Source organism: Oreochromis niloticus, linkage group LG6, assembly GCF_001858045.2.
Source record: "Oreochromis niloticus isolate F11D_XX linkage group LG6, O_niloticus_UMD_NMBU, whole genome shotgun sequence".
NCBI lineage: Eukaryota > Metazoa > Chordata > Actinopteri > Cichliformes > Cichlidae > Oreochromis > Oreochromis niloticus.
The window spans coordinates 25,496,826-25,520,845 of NC_031971.2; the positions used below are offsets into that span (position 1 = coordinate 25,496,826).

Genomic DNA, 24,020 nt, shown 5'->3' on the forward strand with positions numbered 1-24,020 from the left:
TTGATATGGGAAATCGAGAGTGCGTGTTAACTCTGTTTTCCTCTTCTTTCAGTGAAAGTGGAAAGTGCGCCACCATGTGAAGTGACATCCTCACGTCTAAGAGGAGATGAAGTCTCCCAGTCAAACAGCAGCCCCCCCTCCATCTGGAGGAAATGGAGTGCTCTGTGTTCAGAAGTGAAGTGAAGAAATCTAAATTGAAACTACAAAACCCAGAGAAGGCCTCTCATCTCACCACCATCATAAACTACAACAACTTGTCAACTCATCTGGTCCAAACAAATTAGACTCCAGTTAGCACGCAGAATCTTTTCATTATATATAATATGTTTTGAATCTGGTGCATATTGCCAGTTTGTAAACATGTTTGCACTTGGGTATTTCTGTAAAAACTTTATTATAAATGAATTTTCTATTGTAGTGATCACAAGTACAGCATGTCTTTGTCCCGTCATCCTCCGCTCACCCCCAACCAGTAGCAACAGAAGGCCACCCTTCCCTGAGCCTGGTTCTGCTGGAAGTTTCCTTGCTCATAGGGGGTCATATGGTTGTCAGGATTTTCTGTTTTCTTTGTATTATTCTAGTGTCTTTACTTTACAAAATAAAGCGCCTTGAGGTAACTGAACTGACTCGAAGTATTACTACAGTATGTTAAAGTAACACATTTCTGAGAACTCTCACAAGAAACTAAGAAAATGAAAATGTTGCTGTTAAACAAAAGAAATACAAGAGAAATTCTTGTATATCGATCAGAAACATAATAAAGATTTCCCTTGTGTTTTTTTAAACCAAGACGTAAGATACTGCATGGTGCCTGTGATATGATGGAATTAACTGCAAATTAAATTGTGGTGCTTGCAGTTTAGTACAGCATTCTACAATGGAGGACAAGCTAGGTTTCATTAACTCTACATGTGTTGCAATAGTTTCTTAATTTGTATGACAGCCAGCCAAAGCACTGATAGCATCTAAACAGTACTATTGTGCTATTGCAGAGTAATGTATGTGATAGGAGGCAATCACATACATTATTCTGCAATACCCCCAAAACATCTAACCAGTACTGTGTAGGATATGGGGCTATTGCAGAATAATGTAGGTGATTGTTTCCTTGGTCTGGCTAAATAAAATAAAAAATGTGATAAAACACTCAGTGTCAATGCTACTATGGCTGCTACTATAATTGTTTCAATAGCAAGCAAAAGCAAAATGCAACACTGAAGAACCTTTCTGGGTTTCCTTTGGGATCTTCTTGTTATGTTCTAGAGTATGTTTTAATAACTTTTTTAACATCTTCATTGTATTAATGTTTGAAGAGCGTAGCTTGTGATGTTATTGCATGCTTCCTCTTATTTGCATCTTTAGGTTTAAAGATAGGGCAAATGAATTTTCCCTTGGTTTAACTTCTGAGTCTTGATGCATTTACTATCTATACTGTGATAGTGGATTTCCTCCGGAGCTTAATCGGTGCTTTGTGGTGGTGTAAAAGATGTTCAAGACTGATTACTTGCTTTACCCGTGGACTAAGTTTGTTTGCAGCTCAGGCTAGCAATATGACAATTTGATTTATTCTTTTAGTTTAAATGTTGTGTGAAGCTGAAGAGTGATTGTGGTCATTTCTTGACCACGGCAGGCCTCTGCTACGTGCAAGCTGTGCAAAGATGTCCCTGAGACAATCCAGCAGATAACTGCCGGCCACTTGGTTTTGATGTTCCATCTATGCCTGCGTCCTAGCATCTTGCACTCTGCTGTTATGTGCTGGATGGTCACAAGAGCATCTTTACATAGTCTGCACCCGGGGTCATGCCTGGTGTGATAGAGCCAAGCTTCTATCGATGTGGTTAGAACTTGTTCCTGTGCTGCCATGATTATTCCCGCTGTTCTGTCTTTCAGTCTAGCTTCGTCCAGCCATTAGTACTATTTTGCAACATCAGCCACTTCTTCTGCCTGCCAGTTCTTTCTCCCCTCCTTTCTCGCTTATTATCCCTGCAGGGTCCACTATGTAGGGCTGTGGGTATAGGGCCTAACAGAGGATGTTGGTTGGAGGATGAAGTCTGTTTCTGATTGTTTGGTCAGACACATTCATACGAGTGGTCTGCTGGGGGTCTTTTGTGGGACTATGGCCAGTAGATGCCAATCCTTCCATTAGTTAGGGCACACCAGGAGAGATTCACAGCTAACAGTGATGCTGCCAGTTGATCCTGCACAGTCAACCCGATAGCAGTACCAACCTAGAGAGACTAGCATTGTGTATTTCTGTACGAGGTGGGTCACATCACAGTTTCTAGCTTTTCCGAACACTATCAATATCACTGGATGACTTTTCATTGATTGGACTCGGTGCTCTGGGGCTCTGAAGCATATGGTATGCATCATGTTCCCATTTCAGCTTATTTGGCTGTGCAGTCAACTAATAACACGATCAAAATAAGACACATTAAAAAGAGATGAAATTCATGTTTTACATATGGTTTTAGATTTTATGTGTGAGTAGGTTTAACAAGATAGCAGCAGAACCCTCTAATGGTACTGGTGATATAAACTGGGAGATTTACATATAATGGTATCTGATAGTGAGAAGTAGTAGCAGCGATGCCATGTAAGGGTTAAAGAAGTCAAAAGAGATGGAATAGTCTATAATAACTAATAACTACAATATGTTTTAGGTCATGACAGTATATGCAGCCATTAACTGTTGCTCATGATTTGTCTTGATGTGATGAAATGTTTGCAAATGAATGAGAAATCATCTGTCATTCATAAATGAAATGTTTTGTAGGATTTGAAATGTTTTTACTAGGTTAACTAACTATTAAGAATTGAGCAGAAGAAACTGACAGCAGCACAGTGTCCGAGAAACTGAATCTTGCAGGATGTTCTGGCCTTGCGTCTACTAGTTGTTCCAGTTTCTCCTCTCTGCTGTGCACTTTGTCATCAGCTGTGGGAGTTCTCCTTCTCCTGTTCCTCGTTAGATTTGTGGTGATGTATGCAATAGGTGGCTTTCTGATTACAATGTGCTGCTTTGAATATACATAAGAATGCACGTGCACAGTGGAAGTGTACTAAGTACCTGCTCGTTACGGTCATGCCTGCTCTGCAGCTCACCACAAAAACCACACAGGTTTCTTGTTTTTGTGCATGCAGTTATCAGCATGTTTTCTTAAAGTTCAGTGAGGCATATTTTGAAACCCTCCTCTTCTTGCTTGTTTATTACATTCATATTAGTGATGAAATGCAGTCTTTTTTTTCAGGGTCAGGTCAGAGTCAGGTTAAGCTATTCTGAAGACTTTCTGTTGAGGATGTGGTCTTGAGAAAATTTGACAAACTTTGATTTTAACACAGGAAATCAAGAGCGTGTGTTAACTCTGTTTGTACCCTTCACTGATTTTTGATTTTCCTCCACCCTTCCTCTCTCGATGACTGTAAGCGTGAAGCACACCACCGTGCAGAGTTACATCCTGAACCCTCGATTTACCAGCAGGTGATCAAAGGGAAATGTCCCAACCCAAAACTGAGCCCCTCTCCATTTAAAGGAAGTGGAGTTCTCTAAATAGCAAAGAAATCCTCGTCGAAGAACTCCTGTGAAACCTCGACATCGTCTCTCACCAGCTTGGATGAACTCGAGCAACTTTAGCGAGCCCAAACATATAAATATATATACAATTACACAGAATTACAATAATTACTCAAAAAATGTACTTAATTACTCCCAGGAGAAAGTAATTCATTACATTACTTGTTACATTACTTTCATGTTACTGTAAAATAGCTGAAACTCGCTCTCTCGTAATTACTATTTAACAATATGAACCAACTCACTAGCTGGGCCCACGTCTTAATTTTAGGTGAGCAGCGTTTTTGAATAGATAAAGGCGAATGGCTTAATCAAGAACTGAGTTGGGGTTTGGGGAAGACCTCAATGGGGACTGGCAGCAGCTCCAGGCCTGGCAGATCCCCATGTGCTAATGAGAAGTGAAGGAGTTGTAAAAAGGAGATGGAAGGTGGAGCCCGAACATGAGAACAAACAACTTGTAGAACTGGGTGGGTGATATATGATATGATAGATGAGACCTGGCAGGGGTGTGTTTGGAGGCGTGGTCCCACTCCTGAATTTATCACCAACACAAATCCCTAGCTTAATCTAGAAGAACCGATTCTTTTTTTTTTTTTGTCTGTCCCATTTGGTTCTTAAGCCGTCAGAATTGTTGTCTGAAGACCAACAAGGATACCAAATGGATTTATTTTGCCAAATGGATCATCATGGCATTGCCGTATTGGTCCATTTGATCAAACTTTGTTGTTATTATTTATTTTATTTTCAGTTGTTACAGATGGGACAGACATGACGGGGGGATAGGAAAGGGAGAAAGAAAGAGAGGAAGGAAAAGAAAAACAGAAGGGAAAAGGGACAGTGAGAAAGGGCACTTACAAAGACAAAGAGAAAGAAAAAAAAAAAAAATCTCCTGGATCACCTGTTGAGAGAAAAAGAAGAGAAGACAAGCAAAAAAAACCAAACAAAAACAAAGCAACATACTAAACACAACACCATCACGTTAATCTAGCTGAGTGTGAACAGCAGTAAATACTAAATATTGAAAGTTGTTGTGCAGCACGCAGGACAGACAGCGCACAATGTGCTTTGAAGTAGCAGCTAAGAAAGGTGTAGTTTATGTCTACGAACAGTGAACACCCGTGTGCACACCTGTGTGGATCAACGCGCTTGTATACAAAAGGTTTCCCCATGTAACGGTCTGCTAGAGGGTGTGGAGGCCCATAGCCCCGTCCCCCAGGGCATGAAGCAGGCATGGAGGAGATCCAGGCTCCAGACATCCAGAGGACCCAGAGTGCGAGAGCCCAAGGAGTACCACCGGAGGGGCATCCGTGCCACCTTCCTGGGAAGGGCTGAGGAGATCCCCAGACGAGGGGGTCACCCAGTAGCCACGGAGCAGAAGCCAGAGGGGGCTGCACCGGCGTGCCCGCCGGCTCTGCCGGCAGCCAGCTGTGCCAGAGTGAACTGAGTTGCAGGCCCCGAGGCCGGAGGCCCTCGGGCCCCCTTTGCCCCGGAAGAGGCCTGACCGAGCGACAGGCACCGGGCCCCGCCAAGTAGCCACCGGGAGTGAGCTGGTGCATACCTGAGCGCCCAGCCCCGGACACCAAGAACCACCAATGCACCAACCCCTGAGGGCATCAGTTACCAGCAGGAGGGCATCAGTTACCAGCAGGGGGGCATCAGTTACCAGCAGGGGGGCATCAGAAGAACCGATTCTTGAAGATTCCCATCCCTACTCCCAGGCTCATAGACAAACGTATAACATTCAGTTTGGAATTGAAATGAAAATATTCCCAAATGTTGGAAACAGGTCTGGTAACTCATGTCAATTGAGTTTTATCTTCTGTGGGTGACATGAGTCTGATTTCTTTAAGTGAATCACCGTATATTCAATCTATGCGAGTCTTTTTGGACTGTCAGGACGACATCATGGACTTATTAGTGTTGCCGCATTTCTGTGGGTTTGGCTAATAAAGTATGAACTTTATTAGCCAAACCCTTTATTAGATGGAGAACCAGCTTCAGCAAAATAACGTTGGTGAAGTCTGGAGAGGCCTCAGAACCATCTCAGGCCACAAACATCAGAACTCTCTGCCTGGGAGGGATGTGAGGTGGGCAAATGAACTGAATCATTTCTTCAACAGATTTGATTCAGCCATGAGGCAGTCTCCAACATCGGCTGCAGACTCACCCACCCCCACTGCTGCTGTTCCACCTCTGACACCTCAGACACTTCACACCTCCTCTATTCACCCTGCTCACTCCTCCCCACCCCCAACAACAGCATCCAATACACACTCAACACAAGGCTCCAGCCTGTCTCTCTCAACTTCCCAGGTTAGGAGGGAACTGAGGAGGATTAATGGCAAGAAGGCAGCGGGTCCAGATGGCATCAGCTCGAGGGTCGTCAGGTCCTGCGCGGACCAACTTTGTGGTGTGATGGAGCACCTCTTCAACCTGAGCCTGAGGCTGGGGAGAGTCCCACAGCTCTGGAAAACCTCCTGTGTTGTACCAGTGCCAAAGACTTCACGCCCCAAGGACCTCAACAGCTACAGGCCGGTGGCTCTGACATCCCACCTGATGAAGACCCTGGAGCGGTTGGTCCTGGCTCAGCTTCGGCGCCTTGTGAGCTCATCACTGGACCCACTTCAGTTTGCCTACCAGCCTGGCATTGGAGCGGATGATGCCGTCATTCACCTCCTACATCGTTCCCTCTCTCACCTGGAGACCGCTGGGAGCACTGTGAGAATCATGTTCTTTGATTTCTCCAGTGCCTTCAACACTATTCTTCCCTCGGTTCTGAAGGACAAGCTGGAGAACTCTGGAGTGGACCATCACCTCACTACCTGGATTTTGGACTACCTCACCGACCGACCACAGTATGTGAGGACTCAGGGCTGTGTGTCGGACAGGGTCGTCTGCAGTATGGGGGCCCCACAGGGAACAGTTCTGGCTCCGTTCCTCTTCACCATCTACACTGCAGACTTCTCCCACAACTCCACCCAGTGCTTCCTGCAGAAGTTCTCTGATGACTCTGCAATAGTCGGCCTCATCACTGATGGGGACGACAAGGAGTACAGAGGACTGACTCGGGACTTTGTGGACTGGTGCCAGCTGAACTACCTCCAGATCAATGCCAGTAAAACCATGGAGCTGGTGGTAGACTTCCGCAGGCACAAACATCCTCCACTGCAACCACTGAACATCCAAGGTATGGACATCGAGGCTGTGGACAGCTACAGGTACCTTGGTGTTCATCTGAACAGCAAACTGGACTGGACTCATAACTCAGACGCCCTCTACAGGAAAGGGCAGAGCAGACTGTACCTGCTGCGGAGACTCAGGTTGTTTGGAGTGGAGGGCCCACTCCTGAAGACCTTCTATGACTCTGTGGTGGCCTCAGCCATCTTTTATGGTGTGGTCTGCTGGGGCGGCAGCATCTCTGCCGGGGACAGGAAGAGACTGAACAGGCTGATCCACAGGGCCAGCTCTGTTCTAGGATGCCCTCTGGACCCAGTGGAGGTGGTGAGTGACAGGAGAATGGTGGCTAAGCTGTCATCCCTGATGGACAACATCTCCCACCCATGCATGAGACTGTGACAGCACTGAGCAGCTCCTTCAGTGGGAGACTGCGGCACCCACGGTGTGGGACGGAGAGATTTCGCAGGTCTTTCCTCCCCACTGCTGTCAGACTCCACAATAAAGACCTTGACTGATCTAACACACACATCCACACATGTGCAATAATCTTTTCTGGCATCGTTGTATTTTTACTCAGTTGTATATAGCATTTGTATTCTATTTTTATCTCATTGTATATTTTATTCTATTTTATTCTGCTGTATATAGTATTTTATTTTATTCTATTCTGTACAGTTGTGTACTGTATTTATTCTTATCTTATTTTATTCTAATTTTTCCTTCACAACTTTTGCACTGTCCACTTCCTGCTGTGACAAAACAAATTTCCCACGTGTGGGACTAATAAAGGTTATCTTATCTTATCTTATCTTATCTTATCTTAACTTTCTTTTCGTTAAGGAATTGAAGTTTCCACATTTGATGTTGATACAGGTTAAGTGTATTGGAGATTTGGCTATTGCAGAAGCTATCACTGTTACATGAGTATGGGGCTAAGATTCAGAAAGTAAATGCACAGACGTACATAGCTCAACACACTTGCATGCTGTTGTTCAAGCATTACTGAACATTGTGCATGGTTTTATATGTGTAATGTGATAGAGTTGTGGGTATTTCGTGATAGCCTCTGATGTAAGCTTTTCAGTTGATTAAAAAATAGACGTGCGAGACAGTTTGGCAATCTCTTGCTAAATATATGATAGCAGTCCCACCTTCTAATAACACATATTTAAGAAATATTAAGGGCCACAGTTTCAAATTGTGGTCAAGTCAGCTCACACGTGGAGAAGCAACAACCTCAGTTTGTATCTTAAGGCAGTCTCTGCTGCAGCAACAACAGGAAACAACATCTTCTCCCCTCCTCTCGTCTCGCTGCACCCATGTCTTCCTCATTTTTATTTTTTATTTTTTCCATTGTGCTTTAGTAAACACCTCACTTTATAACAGCTGCTGGAGTCCCACACAATGAGGTTTATCAGACCAGTCGACAGCTGAGGCTGGTTCTGTTATAAGAGTGTAGGATCTACTGTTTGAATAAAATCTTTATCAAATTTTGTGTGATGGTAGATATTAATAGAAGCTCAAGCTGATTCAGTTTTGGTCGTCACACCAAAAATGAAAATTAGCAAAAACGTTATATTATCAGTCATCAAATTTCACAACAATCTACTAGGCCTTGTAAGTCCTGCGAGTATAACATATTATATGAAAGGACATGGAGAAAGCTTGCCCTTTGGTGCGGGGGTTGCTCTGTGTAAGTAGTCTTGTTATGGCTGAGCTCAGCTCCTGAAAAACAAGCCCCTGTAGCGACTGACTCTGCAGAAAGTTGGCAACTTCTGCCTCAGCATCCGTTTACCCCACTCTGTGGCTTTACAACTGTTCATAGCTGCAGTGCTGTCGTTCCCAATCACTTCTACTTTGTTAAAATTCTGTTCCAAGCTGGAATTCACTGAGTTCCTGAGAGTGACCCATTGTTTCACAAATGTTTGTAGAAGCAGTCTGCATGCCTAGGTGCTTCATTTTATACACCTGTGGCCTTCGGAGTAACTGGAACACATGAATACAATGAATTGGAAGGCTGAGAGAATACTTTCTGCAATACAGTGTAGGTCAGAGTCGCTAACAAACAAACAAGCAAATTAAAAAAATAAATTAGTGGTCAATGAAAATGGTCTGGACTGGACTGAAAGTGAATGAAAAAGCAGCCACTGTCCAAAGAATTTCCTCTTCTTTTTTTTTGGCTTGTGTTTTACCCTCAGAAAGCCAGGAGAACTATTCTGCTAACCGCTTGGTTAGTTTGTACTTCCTTTTGTTTGTGTCTTGAGGTTTGAAGGTGGGGCTAATGAAGTTTCACATGGTTTCATTTTCAACAAATATAGTTTTGAAGTCCATTTATGAGTCCTGCCATCTATACTCCCATAATTCTCTCCAGATCTTATTAACTGCTTTGTGGTAGTGGACCAGATGTCTGGGATTCAGTACCTGGCTTACTTGTGGGTTTTTGTCATCACACAGACTGGTTTTGGTAAGTTTTTTTTTTTTTTTTTTTTGGGCACAGGCTGGCAGTTTGATCGTTTGCTTTTTTCTGTGACGCTGAACCGCAAAATCACTGAATAACTTCTGGGCTAAGCCACTTTTTAAAAGTTCTGGTGGATAATCTCTTACATTTGTTATAATATGATGTTAGACTATAGACTGTTCACTGCTGTTTACTGTTTATTTATATGTATGTACTGAATGTATACCATTGTATGCTGTTACTGTCATTCCTGTTACACAGCCCAACTTTTTTGGAAATGTGCTTCGTATTTAAGTAAGTAAACAGAGTTTATTTATATAGTGCTTTTCAAGATGAGGAACAGTTACAAAGTGTTTTACATAGGTATCAGTAAAAATCACTCAGGAAAGTGAAATGAACACACACAAACTGTGCAAAAGGTCACAAAACACAACCACAACCCAAATGTCTATTGAACAAAAGTTTTGAGCTACTTTTCAAAGGAGGCCACACAGTCACGGGTGTGAAGAGTGAGTGGTAAGTCGTTCTAAAGTTTTTGAGTGAAGTTTTGTCTCTGTATGTAGAATCACAAGAAGGACCCTATCTGAGGGCCTGAAAACCCAGCTTGCTTTGGTCAGACGAGTAATAAAAAAGTGAGAGGAGATTAAAACACAGATAAATTACAAATATATTTGGGCTAAAATTAAATCACGTGTGGTTCTTCTCTGTTTGTGATGCTTTTCTTTTTTTTCCTTTTTAAATTTTTTTATCCAGTTTGCAGTGAGATTCACTTCTTGAAGCAGTATGAGGGTGAATCCGTTGTTCTTCCCTGTGAGATTGAACAGAGGTACCCAGCGCCCTGGGGAGTCTACCTCAAACGATCCTGGCTGGTTAAAGAAGACGTGCTGTTCAAGCACACCAATAACAATTTCACAAGTAAAGATTCTGACAAAAAACGAATTAGTGTCAGTGGAGATCCAAGCCTTCATTTTGTGAATATCACCATCTCTCAGCTGACGGCCAACGACACAGACCGCTACTACTGCGAGTTTGTCGTGGAAAATATTTCCTCTGCAGATAGCCGCATACGTGGAAAGACAGAATTCTTCCTTCTTGTTGGTGCTGGTGAGTGCAATTTTGTTTTTTATTTAGACCAGAGGGTTTTTTTTGTTTATGTCCGGGCAGCTACTTTCTAAAACTGTTGAGTATAAAGGTAAAAATCTCTCTACTCTTTTCCAAAGGAAGTGTGCGGTGCTGTTGTATTGGGAATTGGACTTGTTTGTCTAGCACATCAAATCAACACGTCAGCTTCGTTGTTGTGCTCATCAAACCTTTCCTGAACCTTTTTGCTTTGTGGCAACGGCACTTTATCCTGTTGAAAGAAGCCATGGCCACCAGTGAATACTATTTCCATGAAAAGTTGTACATGGTCTGCAAAACCACTTAGGCAGGTGGCATGTGTCAAAGTAAGATCCACATGGATGCCATGACCCAAGGTTTCCCAGCAGAACATTGCCCAAAGCATCACATCGTCTGTGTCATGTTGCTTTCCACTTCATCCTGGTGCCATGTGATGTAAATGAAAACGTGATTCATCAGACCAGGTCACCTACTTCCATTGTGTCCAGTTATGATGCTTTGGTGATTTTAGCAGTCGACAGGGGCACTCTGACAGGTCTACACACAACCAGCATCAACTTTCTTTTTGGCCAATTTGAGTTATAGTACCTGTCTCTTGGAGTACAAAGCATAACACGGTGTCTCAAACATCTTGAAATTTCAGGTCTGAATTTAATATTTGAGTTGCCCAAGTTTCTTCTTTTTTCATATATGCAGTTTTTATCCATTTTTTGTGTAAGAATTTGAAATCAACGATAAATTTGCTCATTAACACATGGTGCCAGATTCATACACAAAGTAACAATATCAAATGAAGAACCAAAGTGTAAACCTAGCTTTTTAAAAGTTTAGAACAAACATCCTTATTGTTGGTACCCATGTGTGTTACTTCACGTTGTTTGCCTTTCCCTCTGGAGATGGAGCTGAGGACAGAGGTCAGCGGACATGGAGGTGACAGAGATGTGTGGCTGGGGTTCAGCCATGCTCCCCTGCCTCCCCAAACATGGAGAAAGGCTTGGCTTGGGAGGGATGACTCTAAAGAGGCAGTCCTTCTCCTCTTTTCAGTTCCCAGAGGGTCCTGGATGATTTTTCATTGATTAGATCAGGTGCTACGGAGCACTTAAAGGCTCTAAAACATAACCTCTGTATTCCAACAGCACTGTTCACCTTTTCACAAGTTAGTCTGTGGGCATGTGGACAACTGACGAAACAAAGTCTGTAAATGACATCAAATGAGCCAGTGTTGAATGTGAGAGACAGGTTAAATAAGTAACTGTACAAATACATCCGGTGGCACTGCTGATATAAATGGGGATGTATGACTCATTGCCTAGAACAGTATATAGTAGTGAGGGATTTTTGTATCAGTGATGTGTGAAAGTTAACCTGATTACAAAGAATGGAATATGAAATAAACATTCAATAATTGTTCAAAGATGCACTCACCATTTTTCTTAATGTTATTACATTTTTGCAGATGGCAACAATGAATGAGAAATGATCTATAATGTATTCACAAGTCAAATGTTTGTGAAGGTGTTTGTGTCATTTTGAGACTTGGAGTATCAATCAAGAATTGTGCCAACTGTGCGATAAGTATGATGTTAGCACAGGGTCAGAGGTGCTGAACGTCTCTGTCTGGTTCCTGGCAGGATGCTTCGACCTTGTGCCTACAGGTGCGCAGCGTGGTGGCTCCAGTAACTCCTTTCTGGTGTACGCTTTGTCATCAGCTGTGGTTGTTCTCCTTCTGCTCTTCACTGGATTTGTTGTGATTTCTAAAGTGAGTAGCTTTTTATGTGCCACTTTGAATATACACATAGACACGAGGCAAGAGGTGGAAATGTGTCACAAGTATTTCCACCTACACTGCCTGTTTGTTGCCTTCAAGATCCTCTGCAGCTAACCACAGAAACCCCCACTGGTTTCAAAACTTTGTGCAGCCAGTTGGCACCTTTGTGTTAAACCCCCACCTCTTCTTGCTAGTTTATTTTAGTTTATTTAAGCACTAATAAAATGGTATTACAGGACTTTTCTAGCCGAGTAACTATAAGTCATGTCTGAGTCAGGTTAACACTTGCTCTTAAATCTCCACCGAGGATGCTGCATTGAGAGAAAATGATACATTTTGATTTCAACACAGGAAATTGTGAGTGTATGAGTGTGTGTTATGTTATGTGTGAGTTAATTCTGTCTGTCTTTTTTCTCCTCCTTTCAAAATGACTGTCAGTGCAAAGGATCTCAGAGTATGAAGTCACAAGTACCCGATGTCTATGAGGAAATGGGTAGGGCAACATCTCCCAGTCAAACACAAGCCCCTGCCCATCAGAGGGAAATAACAGAAGCTTTCCAACAAAGTAAACCTCACCTGGGGAACCCCTATGAATTTTAAGAGTTGCTATCATCAACATCATAAACTAGAGTGTCCAAAAACGCTGAACTCCAGCTAGTGTGCAGAATTCTTTTCAGCACATCTTATGTCTTTTAAATCTCCTGCATATTGCTAGACAGCTTGTATTCTGCCATTTTTATTTTTTTTTTTACCTTATTATAAAATAACTTTGGCTGCTTTTGCTGTGATCATAGTGATTAAATGCTCTGTACATTACTGAATTTTATTCTGCACTCCGTTACATATCCCAATATACATATTCTTTCCAGATCCTTAGCAGTTGTCTTGGTTTGGCGTAGATAGTGGTAAGTTGATGCGTTTTAGCAGACAAAGAGCCAAATAATCTGTCAAAGGGCTTCATTCTGGTGAGCGTTGACTCAACTCAGAAGAAAGCCCGAGTTGACAAAGGAAGTAGATAATCAGTGTTGCAATACTCGTTATCTCTAACTGAGGTTTTTAGGTTTTGTGAAGACGGCTAACACAAAGATATACTTATCTTGTAGTACATTCACTCACTTTTTACATGTTAAACTGAACATGTGGGTTACGTAACAGGAAGAAGGAATGACGAATGCATGGTTACACTGCAAAACTGGTTCTTTAAGTAAGTAGACTAGCCAGTGTAGGTGGAAGTAAGCTGTTACATATGGAATGTGAGTGAGTCTCTTCACTCAGAGAACCAGCATTACATTTTATTATTGTATGGTTACATTGTAACATTTTGAAGAAAACCAGTAAGAAAATGTTGATGGAAAATAATCAGACATGAATGGAATCTGGCAAGGTGTCATCTACACCCTGCCCTGCACCAGTCCACCACAGAGCACTTTAAACATCACCACAACACAGAAAACTAAGCAGTTTAGCCTAAAGCAAAATGTACCAAACTGCTAAGTACTTTGAACCTTTGAACAGCAGAAAATTATTATATTTCAGTTAGCTCAGAAACTCAATTTCAAAAAAACTTAAATCAGCAAACGTAATTTTCTTATTGGGCAAGGGAGGAGAAAAAAAGGAAGACCACAGAGAAGATTCATGATATCTGTGAGAATTAATTAACTACATGAATAAATAAGACTAACAATTTAGACTTACAGTAATTAACCGAGAAGGAATAAGTACAAAAACGTACAAGCAATAACTGTTTAAAAAGGTAGAAATCTGTACTTGTTGCAGGGAGAAATGGGAGAAATGTTTCATCACTCATCCAACTGATTTCTTCAGTCTCAGTTGACCGCAAGTTTCCCAGCTTTATAAACCGAGCAGTTGCATAACATTCGAAACTAGCATCGTTGCCTAACAATAAGCCATAAGATCGGTTTTGCTTTTATTAATTTGTAACTGTCATGACCGTTAGTGTTGTCATCAATGGTAAATACAGTTAATGCAAACAGTCATGGCAAATTACATGTTAACAATAAGAAACTGATGCAGCTCATTATTTGGCAGTTGTGCTGGTTTTGCAACTTCATCTATACTACTGTATTGTTTATAGGGTTGAGGAAACTTGCGATGAAAGGAAATGCTAACAACGAATCAGAAATTTTATCGCCGTTGGGACAAAGTTCACCAACTGTGTCATATGTTAATATGTCATATGTTTTTACGTGCTGCATCATGCTGTTTTCTAAATGTTTATTTGCTGTGATTCACTGTAGCTACCACTGTTTCACTTACTATCGCAGATTTGTTTGTGTGAGCATTGTGCTGCAGTTTGCATTAAAGTCATTTTAAAGAAAATGCAGTCTCAGTTTCTTTTACTATGTTGCGGGTTTAAATATCGTTTATTCCTTTGATCATAGATTTGTTCTGAGACTTCACGCAGCCCCTCCGAAGCCTGATTTCTTTTTTAATAGCAGTTGTGATGTCATTTCTGACATCACTGGGCTAAATCAAGTGGAGGTGGGGTTTTTTCTTTAGAAATTTTTTCTTTTGTTTTATCACTTAAAAAAATACTTTGCTATGAATATTTGTCTCTGTATGGCGCTATTAAGTTATGTAGCAGTCATGAGTTAGTGAGTGTTATTTAATTGTAGGTTTACTGGCTTTAGCTACTGGCACCAGCTAAACTAACTGTGTGTGCGCAGACGGCAATATATACACACAGTCAGTGGTTTCCTCAGATCAGGAGAAGTGAAGTGAGGCTGTAGTGCCCAGAATGTGTTTGTTTCCAGTTACAATGAGCTATTTTGGTCCAAGTTTCACTTCATGGACAACGCTCACCTCTGGGAACTCAAAATGTTTGGTGAGCCTGGCTAACCTATCACACTCCGTGAAGTCGTACATTACATCACTTTGACAACCTTGACTTTCAGTCAAGAACTGAACCAAATTAACTAAGAAAAGAATATTCAAGTTTATTTATATGGTGTCAAACCACAACAACAGTTATCTCAGTGTTTTATACTGCAAGGCAAAGATGGGCTGGTTCCTGTATAGTGCCTTAAACAACATGCCTTGTTCACTTATTCATACAAGCATGTTTTGTCTGCACCTAAGTTCTAACATTTTCAGACATCCATACTCCAGAGAGTGAACCGACAACACCAAACCTCCAATTAGTGGATGACCTGTTCTACCTCGTAAGCTACAGGCATCCCTACAGTTTTAAGATAGCATTATTGGTAAAAAAAATAAATAAAAAATTAATAAATAATAATAATAAAATAAAAAAATAAAAATACAGTAAGTAATATTTTGAGATTATGTAATAGAAAAAAAATGATGTACTCATAACTATACAATGATTAGTGTGTGATTACAACAAATTGATGTGCTCATAAAGTAAAAAACCAATTAATGCATTAAAAATACACAGGAACGAGCACCGGTTTGTGGAAGCTGCCATGTTGTCCTGCTTTATACAGCGGCTGAGACGGACACGTTTTGCCTGATCTTGTTTTATGTATATAACAGGAGATCAACCACGTATGCAACTATTGTACACCTTATAAGTTTTTTTTTAACTGCTTTCAAACTATGTATGATCATTTAAGAATTGTACATGATTATTTTCATCCTCATCATCAGAGCTGTAACACATCAAAACATGCCTAAACATGATTATTACTTATTGTGAGACATGCCACCCTTCCACCTCCAGACAGCTGAAAAGTGAGCTAGACAATAACTTAAAACAGCTGGTTTTAAGTTATTGTTATTGGTGCTACATAAATAAAATTTAAAATTTAAAAGCGCTTACTAACAAACGTTCAGGATACCATCAAAAGCAGAAGTGAGCTTCTGCAACTCATTAGTTTTCACGCACTTCACCCGGCATTGCCAGCTGAGGTAAACAGCGGACTAACAGCCTGCATTTATTACAGATAAACTACCAAAACTACCACAGTTTGTTTTTCCCTACAGCAGCCACTGTAACTAGGATTACGCCATTAAATTGGAAAGGGTAAGAAACCAGAATTCAGTTGGGTGCAATCTAAAGGTGGTGAGATTTTACACATGTACCTTCAAAATACCTCTTGGCTGTTACTTTGGAGCATTATAAAAATGTTCACCAGACCATAAAATCTGCACGTATGGAATCGCAAGTAAAATATGCTAAAATCAGCTTTAAAAAGTTTGATTTTAGTTGCCACCCAAAAAGCAGTTTTTCCTTTTACTATTAAAAAACAAACAATCAAACAAAGAAAAAAAACAGGACAAGATACAAAATAACAGACAAGAAAATTTGCAGTTTATTAATATAGTCCGAAAGAAGCTCCATAATCCATGGAAACATTTTTTTTTTTTCGGTGCATGTCTTTAACAATCACATTCTATGAGGAGAAAAAAAGAACAACATTAAAAGCCACAACTTTGTATTTCAGTTACAGACAATTTTACTTCTTTTTTTTTTCTTCAAAGTAAAGAGAAAGGCAAAGGCAAAGTACCCCCACTCCCACAACCCACCCGCCGTCCTCCCCTTAAAAAACAGACAGCCTTAAAAGTAACGGGCTTCTTTTTGTTTTTTCCTCAGTACAACCCACAGTGCTTTAGCAGAAGGATAAGCGCTCATTGGTTAAGGATTACACAGCATGACGACGCAATGTAAAATTTGCTAAAACATTAGATGACAATGGGTGGGATGGGAGTGGAAGAAATTTCAGCAAAAAACACACAAAAAAATGAAAACCCTCCATCAAACCCTGAACCCCAGAGTCTGAGTCGACAAACGCCCGCAGTACAGCAGCAGGGTTCGGACTCCTCCCTCCCACTTGTGCATAGATCATGATCCATTAAAAACCAGCTTTATTCCTCCTCTTCAACATGCCTCTGAAAATCATCTGTTACATGTTAAGAAATCTCTCAGCTATCGAATACCTGTCACAGGAACTGACATGTTAACAGGCAGGAGAGATGATTTTAAAACAAACAAACAAACAAAAAGTGTCTTGCACGTGCTCCTGAACTACAGGATGGAAACTCAAAGTCAAAACATACAAATGCATTTTTCTGTCATTGTCATAATGACAAACCACTGATCGCGTTTAAATGTAAAGCAATTTCTACTTCAAATTTCACATGTAAAGCGCTCCACTTTTCTCAAAGTTGATTCTTAGTCTTATTTGGTAAATATGTGACTTGCTACGAACATTTTTTGTTGTTTTAAAGAAACAATGGTACTCTCTATATTCTGTTAAACTCATAAACTTCAGTGCTTTCTTGGAGTTTAATAGTTCTCAGTTGCTTATTTTCACACGAACATCAAACCTAGAAATGATGGAGTTGGTATCTGGAACCCTGGCCTTCCTGAGACAAAATCCACATCTTTTTTGTTTTTTTTTAATGAGTGTGCAAGATAGTGAGTAAACTGCGTCGCAGTATTACAGAAAACATAAAATCACCACGTAACACATACAGAGATAGTCCATCGACACTAAAAGAGAAATTAAAAATTGAAATATGACAACACTGATCAATCCCAGAGTTCTGAAAGTAGCATAAATCTTCATTTTGCAAGATTTTCATGTCCATATTTGATGGAAGATAAAATTTGTCCTTAAAAAACAAAACAAAACCAAAAAACATTCCTGTTTTAAATTCCTGTTTCCTTGAACTCAGACAATGAAATGCTTTGTAAACGACAGGTGGCTTTTGCAAAAGAAAAAAAGAAAAGATAGGCACCTCTGAAATGAGTCTTATAACAAACTCACCTCCCACACTTTATCCCTTTCCGTCTCTCCATGAAGTTAAAATCGGGATTACTAGTCCTTCTACAGCTATCTATGGCCACAGTTCTTTGTTTTTTTGTTACTCTTTTTTTCTTTTATCATTTTTTTTGCACATTTTTCTTTTTTTAATTTTTTTTCCTATTTTTTTTTATATAATTGGAACAAAATGGTGCAATACTCAAGATAATCCTTGTATTGGATTATTCCACAATAAAAGCCACTATAAGGTAGATAAACTTTTTACAGAATGGAAAAACAAAGTCCTTGAGTAAACATGTACACATGAATTGTCACCATCGCCCCTCCGTACTTAGACTCGTTTAACTACGATTAGCTGAGTGAGGGGTAGAAGACACTCAGTGCAACGTTAGAAGATAACAACGTCTATCAGAATAGTTTTTGACAGATCATCAACAATAACAACAACGAAAAAAAGAAGATATAAACAGACACAAAATATAACGTACTGAGTGGAACATAACAGCAGGCCATGTGCCCTGTACACACAGTTTCTTGAGCACACATTCATACAAACATCTGACTTTCAAGCACACATCGAAGATGACTTTGTTTTTTTCAAAGATTTTGTATTTGTAACTTAATGCAATACACATCTGATATTCTCTAAAAGCCCCTAAGTGTACCTGTCAGATGGAAAGAACAAAAAAATAATAATTACTGACTTCACATTATGTTATTGGCGTTCAATGATTCAAGTATTTCTGTTCAATGTTTTGTTTTGTTTTGATATGTTTGTGATTTCTTTTTTTTTTTTTTAAATCAACTGGGTAAAATATGCATTAAACCAGGTGATTCAGGTTGGGCTTTTAGACAGCCTAATTAACAAACAAATAACACACATATACAGTACAAACACTTCATAGTACTGTAATATGTCATCAAAACCAGAACGTGCATATCTGACTCCGTACAAGAAAGACTTTGCTTTCAATCAGTCAAGTATCAGTTTACACCCGACCCAAATTCTTTCCTTTGTCTCACTTATTTGCGGGGAAAATACATATTGCTCATTTTCAGCTGTGTTAAACCAAGACCTTTCAAACTAAAATGAAAGTTTCAGAGGTTACGATCCAAGAAGTCTGAAGAGGTGATACCACACACCGTACTCACAGTATATATATATATATATATATAGATATATATATTTATATGTAGTGTATACATATACTGCTATCTAGAACAGAGCTGTAGAGAGGAGAGCCTCTCGATGCTGGTGCAGCATGGGAAACCCCCTTCACTGTCAGGGTTCTCCAGTTAGTACAGGATGCTGGGAGGTCCTCGGCTATTGGGTCTGTCTGAGCTTGGATCAAGGCAGTTACAGAAACAGGCAATAGTGATTTTTGCTTGTGTGCTGAAGGACTGCAAGTCCTGAAAGGTAGCCTTTTCCCGTTTTCTTATTTTTATTTTTTTAATATATATTTTTTAAGCTTTTTTTTTGTTTTTTTGTTTCATTTTTAAGACTTTGTACCTCTTGAAATGTGCCTCTCTGCTCCTGCTGATGCAGAATCAGAGAGTGAGGCTGATACAGTGGGCCCAAGCCATCTGGGTCTGTGGAAATGTACAGTTCAGTGGGCCTGCTTTGAGCAGGACACAAAACGTAAAACGAGATAAATACAGCATCCACAAAAAAAGGCACCCCAGCCACCGCTCTGCTCCTTTAGATGTTGGTAGCAGAGGCTGATGACCAGAGACGTTTCAGCTAGAAGTGCAGAGCTTTTAACATATTATAGATCTTTTTTTTTTCCATTTAGATTTTTTAGCATTTTTAAGATTTTTATGTCAAACTTCATAAAAATGACGTTAAAATGCGATTTCATTTTTGGTTTTTAAAAAAATATGTACCCGGGATTACCCATCATCAACTGTGCACTGTAGCAAACTGGAACCCCCAACTGAGTAAAGATTTTCTCCTTAGCTTGGGGCATTCCCCACAAAAGCATAAAAAAAAATCTCAGTCGCTTCAGGGTGTGATGCTGCCGCCCTTTTGTTTGATCCCTCCTGTCCCCCCCTACACCCTCTGCAAAGGTCATCAAAGCTCCTCCAAACAGGGAACAGACGTGCTCTCTATAAATATACAGTATGACACAGCAAATTTATATTGGCACAATACATTGGCATCTTTTTACATGCAATAATGTCTCCCCAAACAGTAACAAGAGGCCATCTTTTTGGGAAGAGGATTCAATGCGAGCCTCTTCCCCCTACAATAAGGATTCAGTTTCGAGGCATGAGGTCTGTACGTCCTGCTGCGTGCAGATGGCCTTCGAAGTTTTAGACTTTGCTCTCACAGTAGAAAGGACAGATACGGAGAGGTGCATCTCATACTTTGTATCATCAACTCCCCTACCCTGAGATCAAGCTGGACAGAAGCGTCTTCAGCTCAGAGAGAAAGGCCGACCTTTTGATAAAGTGTTCTGACTTTTAGGTACATGACAGTGTTCTGGTGGCTGAGCCTGACTTTACAGAAACTGCGGCCAGTTTGAAGTGCTGACAGGAGCGCGTGGGGGACAATTGTTAGGATATGCCAAGCTCTGGGAGGAGTGCTCATTCCCAAGACAGCTTTGGCGTGCTGTAAAGGGCCCCAGCCTCTCGTCTTTTTGCATAGAAACAGATATGAGGGCCTGTAGGTGCCTGGTCAGGGGAGGGCTACTGGGTCTTCTTGTGGTGGAGGAGGAGGAGGAGAGGAGGTCATAGCATAGCAGCTAGGCAAAGGGCAAGGGGGGACAGCCTGCGGGCAGGCGGAGCAGCTTGGAGCGGCAAACACCCACATCCCCGTCTGAGACACCTTTTTTTTTTCTTACACATCTCAAGATACTACCTGGAAGTACTACAGAATACTGTCAAACGAAGAAAGCATGATCAGTTAAAAACAAATAGACAATCATTAACGGTCTGTAGTATTGATCCTCATTTTGCATTCAATACACAGGATGAACATACAGAGGCACCTCTGACCAAAGTGTTTCTGCATATGAACAGTGAAGGGCTAGTTCAGCAGCCAGTACTTTGTAGACCACTGCATGTAGATAAAAATAACAATATAACACACTGGAAAAAAAAAAAGTCAAATGATCTTTTCCAAAAAATACAAAGTACACTGGCAAAAATTCCAGAAATATGACTATTACATCTTCCAGCTAAAGTGATCTTTGTGTCAAAGAACTGAGAGATGGGAGGTGGGGGAGAGGGCAGGATGACAGCAGGGTCGAGTGGTAGTGGGCCCCTGTTGGAGATGCCGTGTGTGTGGCAGAGAGCCGTGATTGGCCAGTCCCGGAGGATCTGTTTTTCTTGCCAGACTGAGAGACGGTCAAGTGGAGCCCAGGAGGAAGTGCTGCGCTGTGGGGCTGCCGCTCGACATCCAGAGGACCACAGCAAAGAGGCACTCAGTGGACACTCCCCCACCTCACCCCACTCTGACTCAACCACCGACTGACCGGATTGGCTGTCCAGCGGGTGTCAGAGACCACTGACACTGCAAAGTCTAGAGCCTCCAAAGAGAGCAAGGCTAACAAATTTTGGAGTAACAGTGATAATCACGTTGATATAGTTCAAAGAAGGGGAAAAAACCAAGAGTGAAGTTTTTTTCCCCCAAAAGTCCAATGGTACAGTTCAGTTTTGTTTCCCTTCAGCCTGCTACCAGAGGAACAACGCCAGACACGTTTCCATGGAATAGATACAGTACATAAAAGAGCAGTACTTTTTTTGTTGTTGTTTTCATCGTTTTTGCTGCTCCTTTTTGATTTATTGGATTGCAGTTGAAGCGATTTGCTCTTCATAAGTGCTATGATAAAACCCTTAGAACTCAAAAAAAAATCTTAGTCTCTTCTGTTTGTACAGTACCAAACGCAAGGAACACTCGTAGGTCTACTGCATTAGGAGAAACCCCTCTTATTTGGTATTGTGCCAGATGCCCAGAACCATCCAATCCCGCTGTGGTTTCAGTCTCTGTTGGGTGTGGCTGTGGCACGCAGAGAGGAAGTGTGCATTGTTGTGTACCCCAGTGTCACTTTTTAGTACAATTTGCTGCATACACAGTTCAACAGCTGCTTCTTCCTCTTTGCAGAATTTTCCCAACAGTTTCAAGGGGACTGGTGGTCTGGAGGGAATCCAAGTTTTGAAAAATGGGGGTAAGGTGTTTTTTTTTTTTTGAAGTTCCAAAGTCTTTTTGCTGAAATCAGCAACATTCAAAACAAAAAAGACAAACAAGAAAACAAAAATATTAGACAAACCAGCTCCGGTGGACATCGAGTGTGGACGGAAGAAAGGTCTATGGTGTATATTGCACAATGTAACTGTCACTTGAAAGTAGAATTGAGTTTTTTTTTCCTCCGAAAATTGGCCGACCATAAAGGCCGCTGGGCTTCATAACAAATCTGTCATTAGAAAATTCGACAAAGCACCAGAAAGCAACTGGGTTCCGATTTTAAAGGTGACCAGAAGGATCCGGGCTCACAGAGGTCAATGATTAGGTGCCACCGGACATACGTATTCATAAGGAAACGGACAAACGCAGCAAGGCTGACAAATAATCTTCTCTCAGCTTATTCCTTGTGATGGGTGTCAAAACTTTTGCTTGGATTTAGGCCTACCAAAAAAACTAAACAAAACAACAACAACAAAAAAAACAACTGTGTCAATCCCTTTAAGACAAATTAAAATAATACATAGATGATTGGTAGTGCCAGTCACGTGGCCAGGCCAGGCCTTCTTACTGCCTGGCGACAAAGTCAGTCACCAGTTGTGTCCTGTACCGCTCGCTGGCTCAGAGGTGAAACTGTGCAAGATTTCAGCTTTTTCTTCAGTTACAAAACAAAAAAAAGAACAAAAAACAAAGACGGCTTGGGAAGGACCTGGGCCAGAGAGCACTTAAGGCTAATATTAGTGCTGAGAAACAAACATTAACATAACTAGTAAAGGTCTTTGAACAACATCATTGGCCATGGATATGCTGGGAATGGTTGTTGTAAGTCTTATTTTGGGATGATTTTTTTGTTTGTTTGTTTTTAGGAGGGAAAAGGAAAGTCTCAGATGGCAGCTTTGATTGCTTCTCCTAAAAAGAAATCCTCCCACAGAATGCCATGTATACTTATGGAAAAACTATTAAAACAGTTAAAAGGTTTCTTTGTGTTGTGTCTCACTTCAGTTTTTTTTAATATAATGCATTTTAAAAAATACCAAGAGGAAAAAAGGGCTGTTTTTCCCTCAAAAAAAACAAAAACAAAAAAAGGCAAACCAAATGAGAAAAGGACCAAAGTAAAACAAAAGGACTGAGGTCTGCAGTCTGTGGTAATGACCCCAACCTTCTGATTTACAATTCACAGTTCAAACAGTTCAAATTGATACTGATTATCGCCACATGATTTGCTTGGGTTTTGCTCCTGTTCACATTGATTTTTTTTTATTTTTTTTTTTTTAAATCCACCCCACCCTCCACCAATGGCTTACATGACATGGTGGCGGTGAGTTAGTTGGTTGGTTGGTTAGTGTGTCGTGGCATCATCCTACATGGACTCCCCACTCAGCAGATCTCCAGGCAGCAGGGTGTTAATAGGGGTGGGGCTCCCAATCACGCGTGCGTCCTCTCCACTGGGCGGACCCCACAGGCTGGAGTACTGAGGCACACCGCCCCACAGCAGGTCGCCTCCGCTGGCCTTGCCTCCGCCGGCGCTGCTGCTCCACTGGCCAATTGAGTGGGACTGCGCTGCCCCGCCCATTCGGTTTTGATTGGTTCCCGGGTTGGCCTGCCAGCTCGTGGTGTTTGCCCCCAGCGACTGGCCTTGTGCAAAAAAGCGGTTCACTTCCTCCTCGCCGGCAAACTCCGCCAGGATTGTGGTATTTCCGAGCACGCACCTTAACGCACAGAAGAAGGAAAAAAGGAAAAGAAAAAAAAAAAATATGAATGGTTTTTATGATCAGGAGCAAACCAGACATGACATGCTTTTAATGTTCTTCAATTGTTTTTGTGCTTAATACCAACATTATGCTATAACCACATTTAATGCTGCTGATAATGAAAAGTGGGTCACAAGTCTTGCATTTTGTTTCCATGGCAACAAGCTATTAGCTAAACCGAATCAGGGAACTCTCATGACACTCACAGAAATAACAAAGCGAGCGTGCAGCGTAAACATGCGT

At 41.2% G+C, this 24,020-nt stretch overlaps 2 protein-coding genes across 6 annotated transcripts in view; one reads left to right on the plus strand and one right to left on the minus strand.

The window, feature by feature from the left end:
- Nucleotides 1-9,005: 9,005 nt before the first annotated feature.
- On the plus strand, nt 9,006-15,048 carry LOC102081387 (uncharacterized). 2 transcript variants are annotated; one of them, XM_013272982.3, is made up of 4 exons: nt 9,006-9,212; nt 9,960-10,310; nt 11,981-12,084; nt 12,532-15,048. In XM_013272982.3, exons 1-4 carry the CDS (start codon nt 9,152-9,154, stop codon nt 12,691-12,693), a joined length of 678 nt encoding a protein of 225 aa, XP_013128436.1. In that variant the 5' UTR covers nt 9,006-9,151; the 3' UTR covers nt 12,694-15,048. The 2 variants fall into 2 exon arrangements, with proteins under 2 accessions (XP_013128436.1, XP_005470024.1); XM_005469967.4 differs by having other exon boundaries at nt 9,014-9,212; nt 11,957-12,084.
- Nucleotides 15,049-16,365: 1,317 nt separating this feature from the next.
- tnrc6c2 (trinucleotide repeat containing adaptor 6C2) overlaps nt 16,366-24,020 on the minus strand; it is a 54,737-nt gene continuing 47,082 nt past the window's right edge. For 3 of the 4 annotated variants that reach the window (XM_005469963.3, XM_005469965.3, XM_005469964.3), the window contains exon 23: nt 16,987-23,735. In XM_005469963.3, the coding sequence (XP_005470020.1) occupies nt 23,387-23,735 (349 nt within the window). In that variant the 3' untranslated portion in view covers nt 16,987-23,386. Of the gene's footprint in view, nt 23,736-24,020 lie in introns of all 4 variants that reach the window. The other variant, XM_005469966.3, reaches the window with a different exon arrangement.